At 41.4% G+C, this 22,579-nt stretch overlaps 1 protein-coding gene across 1 annotated transcript in view; it reads right to left on the bottom strand.

Moving 5' to 3' along the window:
• SLC16A9 (solute carrier family 16 member 9) overlaps nt 1-21,722 on the bottom strand; it is a 47,892-nt gene extending 26,170 nt beyond the window's left edge. Inside the window, exons 1-3 of the mRNA XM_040362038.1 lie at nt 21,368-21,722; nt 9,598-9,655; nt 2,868-3,084 (exon numbers count right to left, since the gene is read on the bottom strand). Coding sequence (XP_040217972.1) covers nt 2,868-3,060 — 193 coding nt within the window. The 5' untranslated portion in view covers nt 3,061-3,084; nt 9,598-9,655; nt 21,368-21,722. The remainder of the gene's footprint in view (nt 1-2,867; nt 3,085-9,597; nt 9,656-21,367) is intronic.
• Between the last annotated feature and the right edge of the window lie 857 nt (nt 21,723-22,579).

Here is a 22,579-nt window from a genome sequence, read left to right as displayed (position 1 = left end):
GCTGCTCGTAAGTTCGTGGATCGTCGGAAATAGCTAATTTGCATACTCGACGCGGAAAACGTCGTGAACGCCACCCAGCAGACGCCGAAGAATTGCATCTTAGATCCGAAGGCGTACACCTGTCGGATCTAACCCAGATGCCGTTGTATCTTGTTTTGAGGATTCAAAACAGAGATATGACGCGGGTAATTTGAAAGTACGCCGGCGTATCAGTAGATACGCCGGTGTACTCGCTCTGTGGATCTGCCCCTAAGTATCTTCAAAGCCACTATACATATTATGGGAAATGTAGCAAAATCTATGGATTGAAGGGACAGATCTAGTTACTTTAACATGGATATATTTCCACAGAGGCCTTTGGATATATGGGAAGTCCATTAAATGGTTTAATTTACCATTATCCTCCAAGTTGTCTGGACTGAAGGTGAAGGAGGAGAACCAATAAGATTTTATCCTTAAAGGGGTGGTTCCCCCTAAAACAAATTTCTAACAATACATTCGGAAGACTGCTTACACTGCGGGTAGGCTGGCTTTTTTTTTTTTTTCGTACATACCTCGATCATATAGCATATCGCCGTTTCATCCCTCGGCTTCCAGGTATGAGTCTTGCTGGACCTAGTTGATTGACGTTCCTCCGACCGGCGCATACTGCGCGTCACGACTTTCCGACAGAAGCTGAACGTCATTGCGCAGGTGCCGTATAGAGTCGGCTCTATACGGCGCCTGCGCAGCGACGTTCGGCTTCTTTCGGAAAGTCGTGACGTCAAGTATGCGTCGGTCGGAGGAACGTCAATCAACTAGGAACGCCCACCGCCACAAGACTCATACCCGGAAGTCGAGGGATGAAACGGCGATATCGAGGTATGTACGAAAAAAAAAAAAAGCCAGCATACCCGCAGTGTAAGCAGTCTTCCAAATGTATTGTTAGACATTTGTTTTAAGGGGGAACCACCGCTTTAACCTTTAAATCTCCTCTAAAAAATATATGAAATACCATGTGGAGTCTTTGCCTATTTTTTAAATAGTACTATTAGTGGTCCTGCACCTTAGATAGTGTGTCCTTTATTGAACTTACAAACTATGTTATTTATATGACTTGCTAATAATTAATCAGATAACAACTCAAGATATTTAATATAAAGCTTTCCATAAGCTTAACACAATAATACAATAATGCTTTCTGTAATTCCTCTTTATTAAGGCCCTCAGAGTGTTTAAGTGTAACCCTAATTTTCCACTGCAACATACAAAGAAACCCTTGTATAAATGACACAGCCTCTCTGTAAACTCTATCCCGCACTTCCTCCTGGGAACAGCAGATATTAGTCTCAAGAAGCTAACATAACAGAATAACTGAATGGCCTTAAATGTGTATCCGAATAAGAACGTATTCTCAATGGTTACAAAAGTGTCATTTTTAAAGTATAGGAGACTGTGCCTCGGAAAGAATTTTAAATAATCTTTTACATAAACACATTTTTATACTAAAGCACACATTTAGAAGATTAATGCACCTATTTCAAGCTAGGCAATTAAGATTCCCCAAGCTAATGTTTCCCATTCAAAGAATAAAACCTTTACATAAAGCATAACTCTAGCAAAAAATAATAAGATAAATAAGAATAACCCATTAAAAGGGAAAAAAGAAAAGGGAAAAAGATGCCTTTTCTGCAAAATTCAGCTTTAATCCTGAGATTTCCCTCACTGTACTTTTTGCTGCTGCTAGATGGTCAGCATCATTCAACACGTGTACATAAAGTAGCTAAACAGCAAAATGGCCTCACTCCTACTGGTTTAACTTCAGACTTAAAGGGGTTGTAAAGGTAAACGTTTTTTCACCTTAATGCATTCTATGCATTAAGGTGAAAAAACTTCCGGCTATACTGGCCCCCCATTATACTTACCTGACCCCTCGAAAGTCCGGTGCTCGGCCCCGACATCCTCTTCGCCGCTCAGCCTGGCCATTGATTGGCTAGAGTGGATGGATTAAAAGCAGCGCAGCCATTGGCTGGAGCTGCTGTCAATCACATCCAATGATGCGGCGTGCCAAGGGGCGGGGCCGAGTTATACAGTTGGCCGCTCGCTGTATCACGGGAGCGCGCCCACAAGGACTCCACACAATGCGAGGGAGCTTGCATGACTGTGTGGAGTTCTTGCGGGGAGGACCAGAGACAGCCGCCGAGGGACCCCAGAAAACGTGGATCGGGACCACTCTGTGCAAAACGAGCTGCACATCTGGAGGTAAGTATAACATGTTTGTTATTTTTTATTTATTTTTATTTTATTTACATCCCCTTTAAAGAAATATTTTATTCCAGGAAGACAAGAATTGTACATGTTAACAAAACATGAGTATAAAAAAAAAAACGAGAAACAACTTTAACAGACAAAACTGAAAAAAAAAAAAAAAAAACACATAAAATCATGTATACTGTACCTACATATGAGACTAATTAGCATTCTCAGATTAATATTAGTGGCCTGATTACACTGTCAACAATAAAATAAGTAGGAAAAGGGCTAATAGAAAAAACAGCTGTTTCATGTCCCCATAATTAGAGAGAACAATAGTCATGCATAATTCATGTAATAAATGTGCAAAACAAACGATGCTGTTCTTTGAAGATCTAATTTTCAAGTAAAAATTTTACATAATACAAAATATTGAGGTACCTCTGCAGCCTGTTTCATGCAAGCTTTCCATATCTGATGCACACAATGGCCTACAAAGACTGCCATACATGACACATAAAAATCTATTGCAATATAACTTTCTACATGGATTAGAACGAAGATAGCTTTGGCTATATGCCAATCATATATGCATCACTAGTTCAAGTAATTTCAAGAAGAAGAAAACAACTTACTTGCAAGCAGTCCCACTCCAGCAGCAAGTGACCCAACCCATGCAGTCTTCCCTTTTCCTTCATCAAAGACATCTAACCATTCCACGTACAAGACACCGACAGCCAGTGGAGAACCATAGCACAGGAACTGAATAAAGAACGACGCAGTGACAATGATCCAGCCCCATCCTCCATCTGGTGGCTTCTGATACATTGTGAAGAGTGTCAGTCTAAAATTCTGTAATATAGTTAAAAATAGATATTAAAAAAAATTATATATATATATACACAGTATATGTATATACTTTGGGGGTAATTTACATAAGGCAAATCAACTTTGCACTTCAAGTGCAAACTACAAGTGCAAAGTGTACTTGAAATTGCACTGAAAGTGCCCTTGGAGGTGTAGTCGCTGTAGATCCAAGGGGGACATGCAAGGAAAATAAGAAATAGCATTTTAGTTTGCACGTGATTGGATGATAAAATCAGCAGAGCTTCCCCTCGTTTCAGATCTACCTCTCAGATTTACAGCGACTGCAACTTCCAAGTGTATATTTAAAAAAAAAATTCTACACTTGCTCAAAAAAATTTAGTTTTATAAAGCAGTCTTTTTATATTTAATGTAAATGACCCCCTTTGTGTGAATATATATATATATATATATATATATATATATATATATATATATATATATATATATATATATATATATACATAACATCTACAATAAGAAAAGGGTAAAGTTAATGCTGCAGTGCTATTTGTATGTAAAAAAAAAAAATAGTAATATTTTTATATTCCACTCAAACATGAACATTTGAAATTTAAACTCACTTAAAGTGTCACTAAACCCACATCATAAAAAACTATCAATAAATGGTGTATTGCATGCTGCTCATGCTCATGCTCACTCATTCATTACAAGATTTGCTTAAAACCTGGTTGATCCTGCTGCTCTCTATCTCCACCTTCTGTTCATGTCCCAAATACAGCTAGGGATTTTGAAGCTGTGGTGGCAACTTTGCACATACTCAGTTTTCAGTGAGTTTTTGTGTTGAGCATTTCCTCTCTATTACATCTGAGCACCTCATGTGACTATAGAGTCACACACAGGGCTGGGACAAGGGGTGGGCAGAAGGGAGGCAGCCCCTGGTGGAATGGTTCATTGCAGGGATGGGGGGCACCCTGACCCTACCCCTAAAGGGAAGGAGGGGTGCAGTTTGGCATCTTTGCCCTGGGCGCTGGATGACCTTGTCCCAGCACTGGTCACACATGTGGGCGTACACACAGTGGTAAATGACAGCCCACTCCCTCCTTCCTCCTCTATGCCCACTAACCAGCTAAACACAATGGGGACAGGATAGTACATGTAAATTGATAAAGGCTTCACCTCCCTCTTATTCTAAGAGCCCTTTCACAAAAGCACCTGAAAAGCTCACGAAAACTGATTTCAATTAAATCAATGAATTCTTTCACACTGGGGTGGTGTGTTGGCAGGGAGGTGAAAAAAACTACTGCAAGCAGCATCTTTGGAGCGCCTCAAAAGTGCCCCTCTCCAATAGGAAGTGCCTCAAAAGAGCCTCAAAATGGTTCTTTTTTTTTCACGTGACCTTCAAAAAAACTGCACTGCTAACACCTTAAAAGCGATTTAAATGCGCCAGAAAAGCGCAGCAAAAGCGTTCAGCGTTTTATGGGCAGTTTTCAAGCTCCTCAGTGTGCAAGGGCTCTAAGGTTTTCCACTTATGCGAAATGGATGTGAATTGGACATAATTTGTAATAAAAACATCTTTGCCATTCTAAAGATTCTTTCCAACAACTTTGTATATTATTTTATATCAGCTGAACTTGCACGATTTCAAACCCACCCTCAGTTTTAACGTGGGCTAAGAGACAGTGGGATTGATTTACTAAAACTGGAGAGTGCAACATTTGGTACAGCTGTGCATGGTAGCCAATTGACTTCTAAGGGCTCTTTCACACTGAGCGCCCGTACAGGTCCGCCTGCAAGTTTTTTAGGCGAACCTGAACGGGCGCTCCATGCTCCTCTATGGAGCCGCGGATGTCAGCGGTGACATGCCAGCTGACATCCGACCCGCTCCGATCCGCCAAAGTGTGACGGAGGAAAAACCTACTTTTCCATCCGTCTGGCGGATCGGATGAGGTGAACACGGACAGACGGTCCGTGTTCATCTGATCCCCCTATAGGGGAGAGTGGAGAAAAGACAGGGCGGTCCCTGCACAGTGTGCGGGGACCGCCCTGTCATCCGCCGGCTCAGCGGGGATCATTACTGATCCGCCCCGTGTGAAATGAGCCTAACTTCATATTGTTCAAGTAAGCTTTGACAAAAACTTGGAAGCTGATTGGTTTCTGAGCACAGCTTCACCAAATTTTGCACTAGTAAATCAAATCCACAGGAGGGAGCTCCAGATTGAAGGGGAATATTTCAGTATTTACTTTTTTTAGGCAGTTTAGGGATTTTTCTGTAAATTTAAAAAAAATTATATCCTTACCCTTGTGGTAAGGGTATCCCAGGCAGTACACTGAAATATTTAGGGTATTTCCTAACATTCAAGTAATATTACATTTTACCATTTAAATATAATAACAATAAATTATGTGGGGTTAATTCAAAGAAATGATATGGGAATAAAAAACAAAAAAACAAATGTGCATGTAAACCTAAAATCAAAAATGTAATTTATTGCAGATTACCATTCCTTGTGGTGGCTGCCTTTGTTTTCTTATTTTTAGGGCTCTTACCCTTTATCTCCATCTGTTAATCTCGTGAATAACAGGCTTCTGCCTCTTTATGCCTATATTAATTTTTCTTTGGTATCTACGAAAGGAGACATGGTTGTCACACAGGCTGGACTTAAACATGCCTGCCATTGTTCATTTTCTTTAGATGGATTGATAGGTTTAGTAGTTTTCGCAAGAAGAATAACAAGATTTGAGCTTTCTTTTCAGTTTACAGAAATTGACAAGTATGCTGCATTTCTGACAAGACCAGCTGCTATTTTCTGTCTGAAGGTATTTTTCTGCTGAAAATGTTTTTTGCCTGAAAAAAATATATGGATGCAGCCACAGGACTGGCAAATTGAGATATTTTACACTTTTTTTTATTAGCTTTAGATATGCTTTAAAGGAACATGTGCCAGAAACAATATAGAAGATGACACTGTGTATCTCATTGGGGAGATAAGTGAACTTCACTCTGAGCACACGGGCAGAATGAATGTTCCAGGAAAGTCACGTTAGATATTACGAAGGCCATTGAATTATCATAGCAGTCAAGCAACTAACATTTTCAGAAGGGCGACATAATTGGCCAATAGTATTCCCTTTCTTTTAAACATAATTATCATGTACAGGCAGTAAATGTACGCACACCAAGGGGTTACATGAGATACGTTGACTCATATGAGGAGTTCTGGCCCTGAAAATGTACACAGTAAAATAAAGTTGGTAAACATTTATGTAGCTCAGCTAGCAGTTCAAGCACCACCACACTGGATAAAGAAAATATGTACTTCCTGTCACCATTTATAATACATTTTTCCATAAAAAAAAAAAAGACTATAAGGAAACTTTTAAACAAGAAAAATGACCACCCCCAGGAGCTGAAATGTTAATTAGGTAAATCAGATGTTGTAATATCTTCAATGTAATTTATGAGCCTACATGAGACAGCAGCCCACAAACTGAATAATAGAAGGAATATACACAGTAAAACCGTAGATTGTGAGCATAATTAGTTCCACAAACATGCATGTAACAAGCACTGGTATATCAAAGCGAATTTCCCCATAAGAAATAATGGAAACTCAGATGATTCATTCCGCAACCATTTATTCATAGGTCCATTTATTCAAGCTCCACTCGGAACTCTTCAGATCTACCCTGGGAAACCGAATTGGGGCTATTCCTCCTCAGCTAGCAGCCTCAGATACTTTGGATGCCATAAATGCAGCTCTGCTACAGTCAGCCGACTTAGCAGCACCAAAGCGCAAACTCCGCTGCCGGGCAAAAAAGTCCAGCTGGTTCAATAACCAGCTGTCGCTATTGAAGCAAGAGCGCAGAAGGGCGGAAGCCGCCTGGAAAAGAAGTCCTTCAGAAGACCGCCTCAACTTCTACAAAGCAGTAACAACACGATATCACAAGGAAATTTTCAAAGCCAAAAAACTTCACTTTTCCATGGTGATTAACAGCGCAATGAATCGCCCACGCGAACTCTTCAGGATGGTCACCCAGACCATGAATCCGGGATGTCTTGAAGTCCCCACTTCAGACACCCAAGAGTTCTGCAATGAACTATCGGATTTCTTCATCAACAAAATTGAAAAAATTCGGGTAAGTATTCGGCAAAACAATACTCCACTCAGCCCCCTCTTCAATCAAAACACCGACGGAACGCCTCTACAATCAACGAAGTTCACTTTGGAACCCATCTCCATCGATACCACAAAAAAATTCATTGGTGCGCTGCGCAACAGCACAGCACCCAATGACATCATTCCCACCAAGCTACTGAAGGAATGTGCCGACATCCTGGCGCCTCCGATCACGCAGCTTATAAATCAGTCATTTAAGGAAGGCATAGTGCCTTCCCTGCTGAAAGAGGGCACAATCCTGCCGATCTTGAAAAAACCTAATTTGGATCCTATGGACCCAACTCACCGCCGTCCCATAACAGGTCTAAATGCTCTGTCCAAGATAATGGAGAAAGTGGTGGTAAATCAGCTGCAACAGCATCTGGACACCCACAACCTACTCGATCCATTTCAATCCGGGTTCCGTCCCGGACACTGTACAGAAACGGCCTTACTGAAAATATGGGACGATGCACTCGAGGCCGCAGACGAAGGAGAATCGTGTCTCCTGGTTCTGCTGGACCTAAGCGCAGCTTTTGACACAGTAGACCATAAATTGCTACTGAGTCGACTAACAGAAGTCGCCGGAGTCTCAGAAGATGCCTTACCATGGTTCTCCTCTTTTCTCGGAAACCGATCACAAACAGTGAAACTGGGATCCTTCACGTCAGAAAAACGCACGGTGCCATGTGGGGTCCCCCAAGGATCCCCCCTATCACCGGTGCTGTTTAATATCTATCTTCGTCCTCTCTTTGATATTATCAGTAGCCAAGAACTACTCTATCACTCTTATGCAGACGACACGCAGTTGTATTTTCGCATCTGCCATAAAAATGATCATCATCTCAGATTAGAGAAATGTCTCTCTTCAATAGAAAACTGGATGACTAAGAGTTATCTCAAACTCAATAGCGCTAAAACAGAACTCTTTATCTTCGATGCCAGTCGGAAGAAACAACCGACAACAAACTGGACACCATCTCCCATCCTGGGACAAATCATCTCCCCTAGCTCCAAAGTCAAAAGTCTGGGAGTCACGTTTGACACCTTCATGACAATGGACGCACAAATAGGGTCAGTAGTCAGCGGGGCGCACCATTTGATGCGCCTACTACGCAGACTTATTCCATTTATTCCCAAAGAAGACATAGCAGTCGTGGTGGGAACAATCGTGAATTCCAGACTGGACTATGCAAATGCCCTTTACCTCGGGCTCCCCAAGTACCAAATCGCTCGTCTTCAAGTCGTACAGAATACGGCCGCTAGACTGGTGACTGGGAAAAAACCTTGGGAATCAATCTCACCTTCACTGAGATCCCTTCACTGGTTGCCAGTGAAAGACAGAATTGCATTTAAAGCACTCTGCCTGACACATAAGTGCATCCATGGGAAGGCTCCTAGATATCTATGCGACAAGATCAAACCGCACAATTGCAATCGCATTCTGCGATCCACCGACCAAAATCTGGTCAAGGTTCCTAAAACCAAATACAAGTCCAAAGGAGAAAGAAGGTTTGCTTTCCAGGGCCCCAGGCTTTGGAATGCTTTACCAACCAGCATTCGGTTGGAGCAAAACCACCTGTCCTTCAGAAGGCAGATCAAAACCCTGCTTTTCTGAAAGGCATGAGACACAAACAACAAGCGCCCAGAGGCGATTCAGTTCGCATGTGCCGCGCTATATAAATTTTTCATTCATTCATTCATTCTTCAGTTTATAGTCCATATAAAAAGATTATAGCAATGTGATAGGTTGTGTAACATTAAAATGTCCATCCACAAATGGAAACCTCCCCAAGGGGAATCAGAAGCAAAATCCAGCAGGAGCTACAGAGTATAAAAGAGAAGAGAGGTGCCTCTAAAGCCCTGTACACACGATCGGTCCATCCGATGAGAGCGGTCTGATGGACCGGTTTCATCGGTTAACCGATGAAGCTGACTGATGGTCAGTCGTGCCTACACACCATCGGTTAAAAAAACTATCTTGTCAGAACGCGGTGACGTAAAACACAACGACGTGCTGAAAAAAAAGAATTTCAATGCTTCCAAGAATGCGTCGACTTGATTCTGAGCATGCGTGGATTTTTAACCGATGGACGTGCCTACAAACGATCGTTTTTTTTCTATCGGTTAGATTTAAAACAAGATTGCTTTTTTTTAACCTATGGATAAATAACCGATGGGGCCCACACATGATCGGTTTGGTCTGATGAAAACGGTCCATCAGACCGCTGTCATCGGTTTGACTGATCGCATATACGCGGCATAAGTGTAGCAATATGTTGCTAAATGTTGTACCTTCATTAAATGTAACCATATTGCTACACTTAGAGGCGCCTCTTTTCTTTTTTATACTCAGTTGTGACATGACGCTAATACTTACAGATACCGATTTAGATGACTTTGGTCTTCCAAATGTTTTCAGAGATCATCATTTAGATCTGTCAAAAGAGGAAAAGGCAATGAGAACTATGAAGAATTCAATGCCATGCTTGCCCAAATGTTCAGGAGCATGGGCACAAACGGGAAATCACAAAAAGAAAAGATAACTGCAAAAACAAAAGATTCATGCTCCTTTATGCCCCTGTCCCCAACAGAAACACACACAGTCTCTGCCCTGGTTCACCAAAACCCAAACTGGAAGTCAATCCTTGTGCCCACGTAACCTTTAAGGTGTAAGTTTATCTTTACTAAAAAGCACACTAAGGTGCTAAGGTGCTCTCTCTTGTGTGCCTAGAATGTGCTGGTCCCAACGGCTGCTCCATGCCTACAACTTGGGATGGAGCCATCACAGGCTGAACAATATGTTAAGAAGGCTTTATTTAAATGTCATTTTGGACTACATTCTTTAAACAGAAAGGAAGCCCCGGCTGAAAGGTAGGTTTATCACACTGTGAATTTTGGTCCCGTGAATTTTAGTGGGGTAAAACCCAAGAGGAAATCCATTGTGAAAGTTCTTGAAGAGGCAGTCTAGCAGTCCAATTACCAAAATGATCTGATCAATTTAAGAGGACTGATGCCTGTCCTGAAATCTTTTCTACAAGAAATAGAGGTGAATAGTCCACCTGCCAGTTAATTGGTCATAAATACTTTTTTGAATAATTCTTCTAAAGCATAGTCACCATCTGGGTTTTCTGAATCTCCAGAAAATAACCAAATGTAGTCAAACTCGTGTTGAGAACCAAGTTTTTGTTTATGAAATGTTTTAATCAGTCCAAAACTGTTTTGCTATCCTTCCACAACAGTCCAGTAGAATAATGTACATTCATAAGTTCTTCTTTTTACTCCCAAACAGGAACTTGACCAGTGCCTTATGGCTCATGACCACTAAAAAACACAGCAGTGATCAAGAAAACCCTGGTTACAGAGGGCCATATTCTCAAATAATTTACGCCGGCGTATCAGCAGATACGCCGACGTAAGTCCGATCCTATGTTTAAGTGTATTCTCAAACTGAGATACACTTAAACATGCCTAAGATACGACGGCCTGCGCCGTTGTATCTTAGGCTGCAATATTTACGCTGACCGATAGGTGGCGGTCAGCATAGAATATGCAAATGACTAGTCACGCCGATTCTTTAACGTACGCTTGCCCGCCGTAGTGTTTTAACGTCGTTTCCGTAAGCGATACGCGGCGTAAAGATAAACATGCCCCCTAGGTGGCGTACTCAATGTTAAGTATGGCCGTCGATCCCGCGTCGAAATTTGAAAATTTAACGTCGTTTGCGTAAGTCGTCCGTGAATGGCGCTGGACGCCATTTACGTTACAGTCAAAACAAATGACGTCCGTGAGACGTCATTTAGCGCAATGCACGTCGGGTAATTTACCCGACGGAGCATGCGCATTACGATCGGCGCGGGAGCGCGCCTAATTTAAATGATCCACGCCCCCTACCAGGATCATTTGAATTAGGAGGGCTTGCGCGGGTGGACTTTACACGACGCCGCCGCAAGTTTACAGGTAAGTGGTTTGGGAATCAGGCACTTGCCACTTAAACTTGCGGCGGCGTAACGTAAAGGACATACGTTCCGCCGCCTCAGATCTTTAAGAATATGCCCCAGAATCTCTAATTCTAGGGCCATCTATTCTCCCATAGACTTACTGTGGTGCCAGTGATAAATGAATATAGTATTTGAGGGCTCATCAGCATAGATCTGTAGGCAAGCGTTCACAAGCTAGATGTCAAACTACCCTGCGCACTTCATTAAAACTAGAAGACAAGTGGTCCAAAATCGCAGATAGCCGGCATTACTAGTAAAAAAATATATAATAATAAAAATGTCATAATTCTAACCCCTATTTTGTAGACGCTAAGACACAAACCAATCAATAAACGCTTATTGTGATTTTCATAACCAAAAATATGTATAAGAATACATTTCAGCCTAAACGGAGGAAAAAAATTGCATTTTTGAATTTGGCGCCGTTCTCCGCCCTGTGCGTCGTAACGTCGCAGAGAACGGAGATCGGCGGCACACAGAGACACTGTTTTTTTGGAATCAGCTTCTAAGTTTCCAGCAGCCGGTCTCTGAACTTCTGTCCTGTTCTACTTGGCAGTCTGTCTAGCACATTTATAGCTTGTTTAGTGTATTTGTAGTATTTTGCTTTGAACAGTTAATACAAGGTGCTACATCAGGAAATTCTAAATGCTGGAAGTGATAAGGGCCATTGCTAAACAAACGCTTCTATACTTGTGCCACCAAAGGTAACATTTCTGTTATACGGTGCTTTAAAGCGGGGTTCCGGGCATAATTTTTATTTTTTTTGCAAGCTAAAACGAATCACATTAAATAGTCCCTAAAACATATTGATAGCTCCCCAATGGTTCCAGAAATCATTGCAAACACTTGTCTTATATCCTCCAGCTCATGTTGTGGCCATATCCATCATATGTGTGGGTATGTGAAGCCCAGTTCCTTTTTCTTCCTGGTTTTTAGGCAGAGGTGCATTCTGGGCAATTTTTAGGCACAGTAATGCCCAGAGACTCCTGGGAAATTTGTGTCATCATTTCCCAGGAGGCAATGGGGTCTTAGGACAGGAAGTTGAACCACCTAGGACCAGGAACTAGGCAGATTACAAAATGTGCATAGCAACAGCCAGATAGAAGTGAGTAAAACATTTTTTTATTTTTTTTTATCTTTTTTTTTTAATATTAAAGGCAAACTGTTAATAGAAAGTTCATTTTAGGGTGGAACTCTGCTTTAATTAGAGACACACACTGTATTTCTATTGCAATCACTACACTGGAAAAAGGAAGTAAGTACATCATACTTCTTTGTAAACTACCAATTCTGACTAATGCTAATTCGCCAGCAATTAAAATATTTTTTTTTGGGGGGGGGGCACATGGTGGGGCACAGCATAATGTTGGGGGGGTCAGGGCCCCCTCTGCCCCCCCTAGAGTCGCCTCTGGTATAGAGGTCTGTTTATATTAAAGTACGTTACACAAAGGGATTCTGTTTGGGGTTAAGAGTGCCTGGGGCAACCTGAGTGTATAATCCTATGTACCTGTGCATTCCAATAGTAAAATTTCTTCTGAGACTTGTCCCAGTGCACATGCTTCTCTGTTGAGGAATCCCCAAATAAAGTGGAACTTTAGTTGGAAAATTAAGTCCTGCTAAATCACTTCATGTTTGCCGCTTTTGAAAGTATAGCTGTTTAAAAAACATCCAGCAATACACAGTAGTGTGCTCTGCACATGCTTAGTTGCTCTCTATTTTTTGCCACTGTGCTGAAAATGTAGAGGCCGATCTGCTGACAGCCTAAAGATTTACTTCTGCTCAGGGGCTCTGGCCGTCAGCAAAATGGCAACCTCCAAGAAGAAACAGGCACAATGTTAGAGGCAATTTACAGCAAACACTAATTTTAATAGCATAATTATTTATGTGGAATGTATGTTCCTTGCTAAAGAACATTATTGTTTATCAAGTTGTTATGGGTAGAGTTCTGCTTCAAGTCACAGATATGTATGCTATACAATAAAGCTGCCTTTTCTCAACCTTTTTATCCCAGTCCTAGCCATATTCTTCAATGGGAAACCCTAACCCTAACCCTAAGCTGAACCCTAACCCTAACCCTAAGCTGAACCCTAACCCTAACCCTAATAATCTTCAGGTCTTGGAGAACCCCTACTAAAAAACAATTTATTGAGGGTTAGTGTGAAAATGCCCCTCACATTGGTGGCCAGTGAAAAGAATGTCCTTTTTTTTTTTTTTTTTAACTGTAGATTTGGATTGTTTTCAGAGATTGATAAATAAAAAAAAACAGGAAAACCGGGAAATGCAACACACAGTTGTAAATGCATGCATTATACATAGGATAGTACATATGATCAGTGTCACAACAACAAATCTTTAGGGCCGAAGCCCTAGTGATGGGCAGAATGCCACCCTTACAGACAGCTAAAAAAAGATTATTGGTGTCATGCTGCTAGATTTGCCAAGTGGTATTTGCCCTGGCACTTTGTAGGCATAGTCAAATAGAAGGTTATTCAGCCACAGCTCAAGGAACCCCTAGCAATCAATATAGGGAACAAAGTTTACTGGAAAACGGCCCATGAAAAAAATCTTAAAAATGCAATGTCTCAAAATATACATCTAATGATGAAGATGAATGCTTTACTCGATTCTTCATAGGAAGAGCAACTGTCAATGTTTTCACTTTCAAGCCCCATACACACAATCAGTTTTCCTGCAGGTTTTTCTCTGCAGGTTTACCAAAACCATGTAGTGCAAGGGCCTGCCTGATTGCATACAAATTGAAACTCTTAAGATTTTACCTCATATTAGATGGTTTTGGTAAACCTGCAGGAAAACTGATAGTGTGTATGGGGCTTTATAATTGCTTCTTGCTCAAAAATTTGGCGTGCAGCAGATTAAAGCGGGGGTTCACCCGTACATAACACTTTTTCCCCTTAGATGGATGCTCGTTTTGTCTAGGGGAATCGGCTAGTTGTTTTAAAATATGAGCTGTACTTACCGTTTACGAGATGCATCTTCTCCGCCACTTCCGGGTATGGGCTGCGGGACTGGGCGTTCCTATTTTGATTGACAGTCTTCCGAGAGGCTTCCAACGGTCGCATCCATCGCGTCACGATTTTCCGAAAGAAGCCGAACGTCGGTGCGCAGGCGCAGTATAGAGCCGCACCGGCGTTCGGCTTCTTTCGGCTACTAGTGACGCGATGGATGCGACCGTCGGAAGCCTCTCGGAAGACTGTCAATCAAGAAGGAACGCCCGCTCCCGAAGACCCATACCCGGAAGCGACGGAGAAGATGCATCTCGAAAACGGTAAGTACAGCTCATATTTTAAAACAACTAGCCGATTCCCCTAGACAAAATGAGCATCCATCTAAGGGGATTCTTTGAAAAAATTGTTTTATGGGTGAACTCCCGCTTTAACCAGCATGAACTGTTCATATACTGGATGTAAAATGACGCATCAATGCTCTCTAGAGTTTTTCTTTTGACTTATAAGTAACAGACTAAGAAAGAACAGCAGAGGCAGCTGTTGACTTTGAACTGAGGTGCGCATCAGGCTTGCTAGCACATGACTGCAGGTTAATGGATATAAACTACAAAACACAAGAGAAACCAATAGGACTGAAAATAAACTGTTTTATCAAGCAAATGCTTCTTTTACATGAACGCTCCTATCCTCATTCATCTGTTTTATCAAGTAAGGCCCCTTTCACAAAAACGTTCTGATTCCCATCCGTCTGTTTTATCAAGTAAGGCCCTCTTCACAAGAACGTCCTGATCCCCATCCGTCTGTTTTATCAAGTAAGGCCCCTTTCACATGAACTTTCCGATCCCCATCTGTCAGTTTTATCAAGTAAGGTCCCTTTCACATGAACGTTCCGATCTACATCTGTCTGTTTTATCAAGTAAGGCCCCTTTCACCGAACGTTCCAATCCCCATCGGTCAGTTTTATCAAGTAAGGCCCCTTTCACAAGAACGTTCTGATCCCCATCCGTCTGTTTTATCAAGTAAGGGCCCCTTTTACATGAATTTTCTGATCCCCATCTGCCTGTTTTATCAAGTAAGTTCCCTTTCACACGAACGTTCCAATTCCCATCGGTCAGTTTTATCAAGTAAGGTCCCTTTTACATGAATGTTCCGATCTTCATCCATCTGTTTTATCAAGTAAATCCCCATTCACATGAACGTTCCGATCTACATCTGTCTGTTTTATCAAGTAAGGCCCCTTTCACACGAACACTCCGATTTCCATCCGTCTGTTTTATCAAGTAAAGCCCCATTCACATGAATGTTCCGATCTACATCCGTCTGTTTTATCAAGTAAGGCCCCTTTCACACGAACGTTCCGATCTCCATAGGTCAGTTTTATCAAGTAAGGTCCCTTTCACATGAACGTCCTGATCCCCATCCATCTGTTTTATCAAGTAAAGCCCCATTCACATGAACGCTCCGATCTTCATCTGAAACTCACTGATCACTATGTAAACAAGGCAGATCACCGTTCTGTGGAGGGGAATATGCTGATCCTGTGTTCTTGCTAAGCAGGAACACGGATATAAACTTATGAGCACAACTGTATGTGTATGTATATATATATATATATATATATATATATATATATATATATATATATATATATATATATACATATACATATATACACACCATAGTTTGTAGACGTTGTAACTTTTGAACAAACCAATCAATATACACATATTAGAATTTTATTCTATCAAAAATATGTAGCAGAATACATATTGACCTAAATTGATGATACATTTGCATTTATTTATTTTTCATTTGGGTATGTTTTATAGCACAAAGTAAAAAATATATTTTTTTTTTCAAAATTGTCAGTCTTTTTTATGTCTATAGCGCAAAAAAAAAGAAAACCAGCAGAGGTGATCAAATACCACCAAAAGAAACCTCTATTTGTGGGGAAAAAGGGACATACATTTTATTTGGGCACAGCGTAGCACGCCCGCAAAATTGTCAGTTAAAGTAACGCAGTGCCGTATCGCAAAAATGGCCTGGTCATGAAGGTGGGGTAAATCATCCAGAGCTGAAGTGGTTAATATAATTTGTACATAATCAATAACAATTTTTCCTTACGAGTGGTGAGTATAGCTATACAAAATATGGAGAAGAACAATTATAAACAATATGCTTGTGCTGCTCCAATGATAGACAGCACTGCTCATGAAATGCTGCATCATTACCACATTTTCAGCTGTGATCTATTCACTGTTGAATGAACAGGAGCTTTGGGACATCTCAGGTCACGGTACATGGTGTACACAAGCATTCAAATTATTGTTGTTATTATTATTACAGCATTTATATAATGCCAACAGTTTGAACAGTACTTTTCAAATCATTGGGAGAAAAAATAGTTTCAATACAAGAGGATTAGGAGGGTCATATTCATGGGAGTTTGCAATCTGAAGGTAAATCCCAATCTGACATGTCCTTTCAGATACTTTTAATTTCTAATATAATTTCCATGAAATTGAAAATGTATGCCGTAGATAAGTAAATGAAACTTCTTAGGCCTCGTACACACGACCGAGGAACTCGACGGGCGAAACACATTGTTTTCCTCGTCGAGTTCCTTGTTAGGCTTGTCGAGGAACTTGACAAGCTTGCTTTGCATACACACTGTCAAGACAAAATCTCCTCGTTCTCAAACGCGGTGACGTACAACACATACAACGGCAGGGGAAGTTCGATTCCACTGGCACAACTCTTGGGGCTGGTTTTTGCTAATCTCATGTGTTTGCGTGTTAAGTAAAAGTTTGTTAAGAGACGATTTGCACTTTTCAGTCTGTTACAGCGTGAAAAATGTGTTATCTCCATTACAGATGCTACTTTTACTCCCATCTCATACTTTATTCTGAGCAAGCGTGGGTTTCTTAGCATACACACGCTTGAGTTTCTCGTCGGAAACCAGCCCAACCAGGAACTCGACGAGCCAAATTGAAGCCTCGTACACACGACCGAGGAACTCGACGGGCGAAACACATCGTTTTCCTCGTCGAGTTCCTTGTTAGGCTGTCGAGGAACTCGACAAGGCAAGTTTCTCTATTCCTGTCAAGGAAATAGAGAACTTGCTCTCTTTTTGGCTCGTCGAGTTTCTCGACAGTTTCCTAGACGAAAATGTACACACGACCGGTTTCCTCGGCAAAAAATATCTCCCAGCAAGTTTCTTGCTGGTTTTTGCCGAGAAACTCGGTCGTGTGTATGAGGCCTGACAGCTACATGCTCATAAACTTGTCATTGTTCTGCTTTGCTGTCTGACAGAGCTTGTCTTCCTGCACTTTTGTCTTTGAACTACTATGCTGGGGCTCCGTAACATATGATTACCAGTACAGTATTAATTATACAAAATCAGAGACCTAATTAGACCTCATCCACAAATTCCACATCTCTGGTCTAAACCATCTGAGATTCTTCAATCCTAAGAAGAATATGCAAACTTACCACCTTTATCACATTTTAGGCTCCATGCACACGGGGCTAAAAAAAAAAACATCTGTTCTCTCTTGAGTAAAAAAACGCTCATATAGAGCATTTTTTGTACAAAGTTTAGTCGAGTTTAGGAGAGTTTTATGTGTTTTCTGCCAGTGAGCTCCAATCAGAAACACGAATGAGGCCTCGTACACACGACTGAGGAACTTGTCGTGAATGAAACATCGTTTTCCTCGACGAGTTCCTTGTTAGGCTTGTCGAGAAACTTGAAAGCTTTCTTTGCGTGCACACGGTCAACGCCAAATCTCCTCGTTCTGAAACGGCAGGGGAAGTACAATTCCACTGGAACAACCCTTGGGGCTGCTTTTGCTAATCTCATGTTACTGCGTATTAAGTAAAAGTTTGGTAAGAGACGATTTGCACTTTTCAGACTGTTACAGAACTTGATCTCTTTTTTTCTTGTCGAGTTCCTCAACAGTTTTCTCGATGAAAAACTGAGGCCCCTTACACACGACCGTTTTCCTCGACAGAATCCATCAAGAAACTTGGTGGCAGAGCTTTTTTGCTGAGGAAAACGGTCGTGTGTATGTTTTTCATCGAGAAAACTGTCGGGGAACTCGACAAGAAAAAAAAATAACAAGTTCTCTTTTTCCTCGACGGGAGTCTCAATTTCCTTGTCATGTTCCTCGTTGGGCTGGTTTTTGACGAGAAACACGATCGTGTGTATGCTAAGAAACCCGCGCATGCTCAGAATAAAGTATGAGACGGGAGCGCACCTTCGGAAAAAGTAGCGTTTGTAATGGAGATAGCACATTCGTCATGCTATAACAGTCTGAAAAGTGCAAATTGTCTCTTACCAAACTTTTACTTAACACGCAGCAACATGAGATTAGCAAAAGCAGCCCCAAGGGTTGTGCCAGTGGAATCGTACTTCCCCTGCCGTTGTATGTGTTGTATGTCACCGCATTTGAGAACGAGGAGATTTGGTCTTGACAGTGTGTACGCAAAGCAAGCTTGTCGAGTTTCTCCACAAGCCTGACAAGGAACTCGTCGAGGAAAACGATGTTTCATTTACGACGAGTTCCTCGGTCGTGTGTACGAGGCCTAAGAAGAATATGCAAACTTACCACCTTTATCACATTTTAGGCTCTATGCACACAGGGCTTAAAAAAACATCTGTTCTCTTTGGAGTAACAAACGCTCATATAGAGCATTTTTTGTACAAAGTTTAGTCGAGTTTAGGAGAGTTTTATGTGTTTTCTGCCAGTGAGCTCCAGAAACACGAATGAGAAGGTTTTTTTTTTCCTGCCTCTAAACATTGATCTCAAAATATGACTGTAAACGTCCCAATGTGTATAAACACCTAGGATAACATTGAGCTGCTTCTACAGGCAGAACACAAAACTCCCATAGAAGCAACATTTTTTACGCCAGTGTGCAGGGAGCCTTAATGTAAAATTTTCACCATAAGAGCATCAATAGTGCCGTAAATTGCAAATGCTAGGGGCCAATCAATTCCCAGTTTATTCAAATCAAACAATTTATTAGACGGTGATACATGATTGGTTTTTCTGGGTTGAGTAATTTTTCACAATGCCCTTAAACATTTATTAGATAACTTTTATAGCATTTAAAGGAAAATAAGTTGCCACCTGCATATTTATTATAAGAACTATACAGAACAGAATTATTATACTGTATGTGACATCTCCCTATTGTTCTAACCCACATACTATGTCTTGCCCTGACAGCATAGTCCAGGAAATCCTGTAGAATTCTATTGTAAATGTTAGTAATATGATTAATGTTCTGTGGTTGGTTTTAAAAATATGCACATTCATTTGTGCAAAAATAGGAATAAAAACCAAAAAAATAAGCCATATAGCATAGACCAGTAAACATCTAATGCCCCGTACACACGATCGGAATTTTCGTCGGGATAAACTCCGACGTATTTTTATGACGGAATTCCATTCATGCTGTCTTGCTTACACACTGTGACACCAAATTCCGACCGTCCAAAACGCGGTGACGTACAACACTACGATGAGCCAAGAAAAATTAGGTTCAATGCTTCCGAGCATGTGTCAAATTGATTCTGAGCATGTGTGTTTTTTCTCCGTTGGAGTTCCATACAGACAAACGGAATTCCTAAAATAATCCGATGGAAAAACTCCAATGGGGCACACACACGGTCGGAATATCCAATGAAAAAATTCCGTCAGACTTTTTCCATCAGAAATTCCGATCGTGTGTACAAGGCATAAGGTGTCCATACATCTACAATGGCTCAGCTACAACACAGTTTGAATTATTTGCCACTATATTTAAGGCTATACTCCAGGAAAACAGCCACTGTTGAAATACATATGGTTGTCAGTGTCGCCAACCTCCCGCAGCATTTTTTACTGACAAAACATGTAAAACTTACTGGCGGGGCACATTTTTTACTGAGAACCTCAAAAAAATGACAAACTCATAATAAAAACTAAGACAACTGCTATTTAAACAGTATAAACACAATATGGAAACACTGACAATACCCCTAACAAGTAATATGCCTGGTTTACACTTAAAAAGTCAACACAGCACGACAAATTATCAGCTTCTGATATTTATAGAAAGTTGTAAAAAAAATCTGATTTTTACAAACTGTCTGTAAATTTACTGGCGTTTGGCAGCCCTGATGGTTGCACTGTTTTATCTGTCTTGCATGAATCTGTCATTTCATGCTGCCAGTCTTGTGGTTCAGGGACCACTACCTGACAGCAGAGCAGGGTCTGAGACCTCAGTTACAACACTATGGCAGGACCTGAACACACCACCAGCTAGACCAGGGTTCCATGGATCCCTACAGTTCCTCCAGAAGTTGTTAGGGGTTCCTTGAACAATGATCAGTTTCGGCCTCTCTCAGCTATCTGTAAGGGGGTACCTCTTTTCAATGACAAGTGTAAGGAGCATTCTTTCCACTAATGTATCAGGAGTTGTAGATATTGGCATTTTTAGCAGGGGTTCCCTGAGACCAGAAAGTTATTTTAAGGGTTCCTCCATGCTGAAAAGGTTGAGAAAGGCTGAGCTAGACCATAGGGCAGTGATGGCGAACCTTGGCACCCCAAATGTTTTGGAACTGTACTTTGCAGTGTAGTTGATCATTATGGGAAATGTAGTTCCAAAACATCTGGGGTGCCAAGGTTTGCCATCACTGCCATAGGGCATTGTAAGAAGGTCATCCCTCTTGCTCTCTTATGCCGTCAGCATGCGGAAAGCCCTTATTGGTTCCAAATGCTTGCCTTCCCTATCTAAGTTCTGCTGCACAAAGGATTACAGGTGACACATTTTGCTACATACCCACTACAGTAGGTACATTTAAATAACATTTAAACAAACCCAAAACTGCAATAATTCTTTAGTTTCGAGTATGTCTGCCTGTAGGTAATGTAATTTCTAACAAATCTCCTCAGCTGAATTAGTTGTAATGCAAACTAACAGTCAGTCATAGGTTTACATTCCTAACATCTGTCATCTGGACAATTTTCTGCAGATTTGCTGACATTCCTTAGAAGAGGTTGCAGCAGCAGCACCTGCGATACAAACACATAAGTACAGGGAAGAACATAATAGTATAGTTTACTGTACTGTATATAATACTAAAGCAATAGTAAGCCGGTCTTAAAAGGAAAAAAGGGTGATTGTGCTGCTTTACCTGTGTGCATACTGCTAGCAGAGAGGATCTCATTAGGTGGCAGGCTTCAACTGTCAAAGTGGTGACAATGACAACCAGCACAGGACTTCCAGCTACTCCCTCCTGCTCTCTCATACAGCTCAGTGTAGTCAGTGAAAGCAATAGTTTTTTTTTTCAGCTTTGTATCTCCTATTTATTGCGTCCTCCTCCTCCTCCTCCACCCGCTTTACCTCCTTTGTCTGGCTGACATCAGTCCAGTCTGAACCGGTTCCTATGAGCACAGAGTGTGGCAGATAATGAGATTGGGGAGGGGGTGCTGCCAACGCAGTGACAACCCAGGAGCTTTGCCTGGTGCTGGAAGGGAGCTCACTGGATGCTACCTGGGACTAATAGTCACTGGTGACATAGTACCAGCAGCTGCACAGACCGGGGATTAGCTGCATCCTGCTTGTAAATGTCAATCAGTTCATGCTGCTGTGGGCTTGTTATTACATTAGGCTTCTTTCACACTATGGATTGTATGTCCGTTTTATAATATCCGTTACTACTGTTATTACACCTATTAACGGATGTTTATTAACGGATTTAGCCCAGGTTCACATTGGGTACGTTTTGCTTCGATTTGAGATGCGATTTCACATGTGAAATCGCATCTCAAATCGGCGGCATTTGCCGGCAATTGTTGGCAATGACACCGTCCTAATCAGTGCGACGCCGCATCTGCGGCGCTGCACCGATTTCAAAAAGTAGTTCCTGTACTACTGTTTGCGATTTCTGGCCGCGATTTACATTGACATCTGTGCAGAAACCTGTACAGATGTCTCTTAAATCGCGGCCGAAATCGGGACTGCCGGCAGGAGTGAAATTGTGCGAGTTCAGCTGAACTCGCACGGCTTCACTCCCGCAGCCCAGTGTGAACCAGGGCTCAATAACGGATACATACGGATAAATATTTTACCATTCTTCCTTTATTGAAAACAGATAATGTTTATCCGTATATATCCGTATACATCCGTTTTATCATTCCTTTCTAACGTCCGTTAATAAAAACCATTTCACCCTTTCTTGAAGTCCAGCTCCAGAAGTCTTTACTGAGCATGCTCAGTAAAATTAACGTCCGTTAACATAACGGACATTTACGGAGACATTTACTTAATATATCCGTTACTTGCAACGGAAAAAAAATTAGTGCAAGACCTGTCACATATTCCGTAATAACTAACATCCGTACGT

This window comes from Rana temporaria, chromosome 8, assembly GCF_905171775.1.
Source record: "Rana temporaria chromosome 8, aRanTem1.1, whole genome shotgun sequence".
NCBI classification, from domain to species: Eukaryota; Metazoa; Chordata; class Amphibia; order Anura; family Ranidae; genus Rana; species Rana temporaria.
This window is presented reverse-complemented; position numbering and strand designations above follow the sequence as displayed.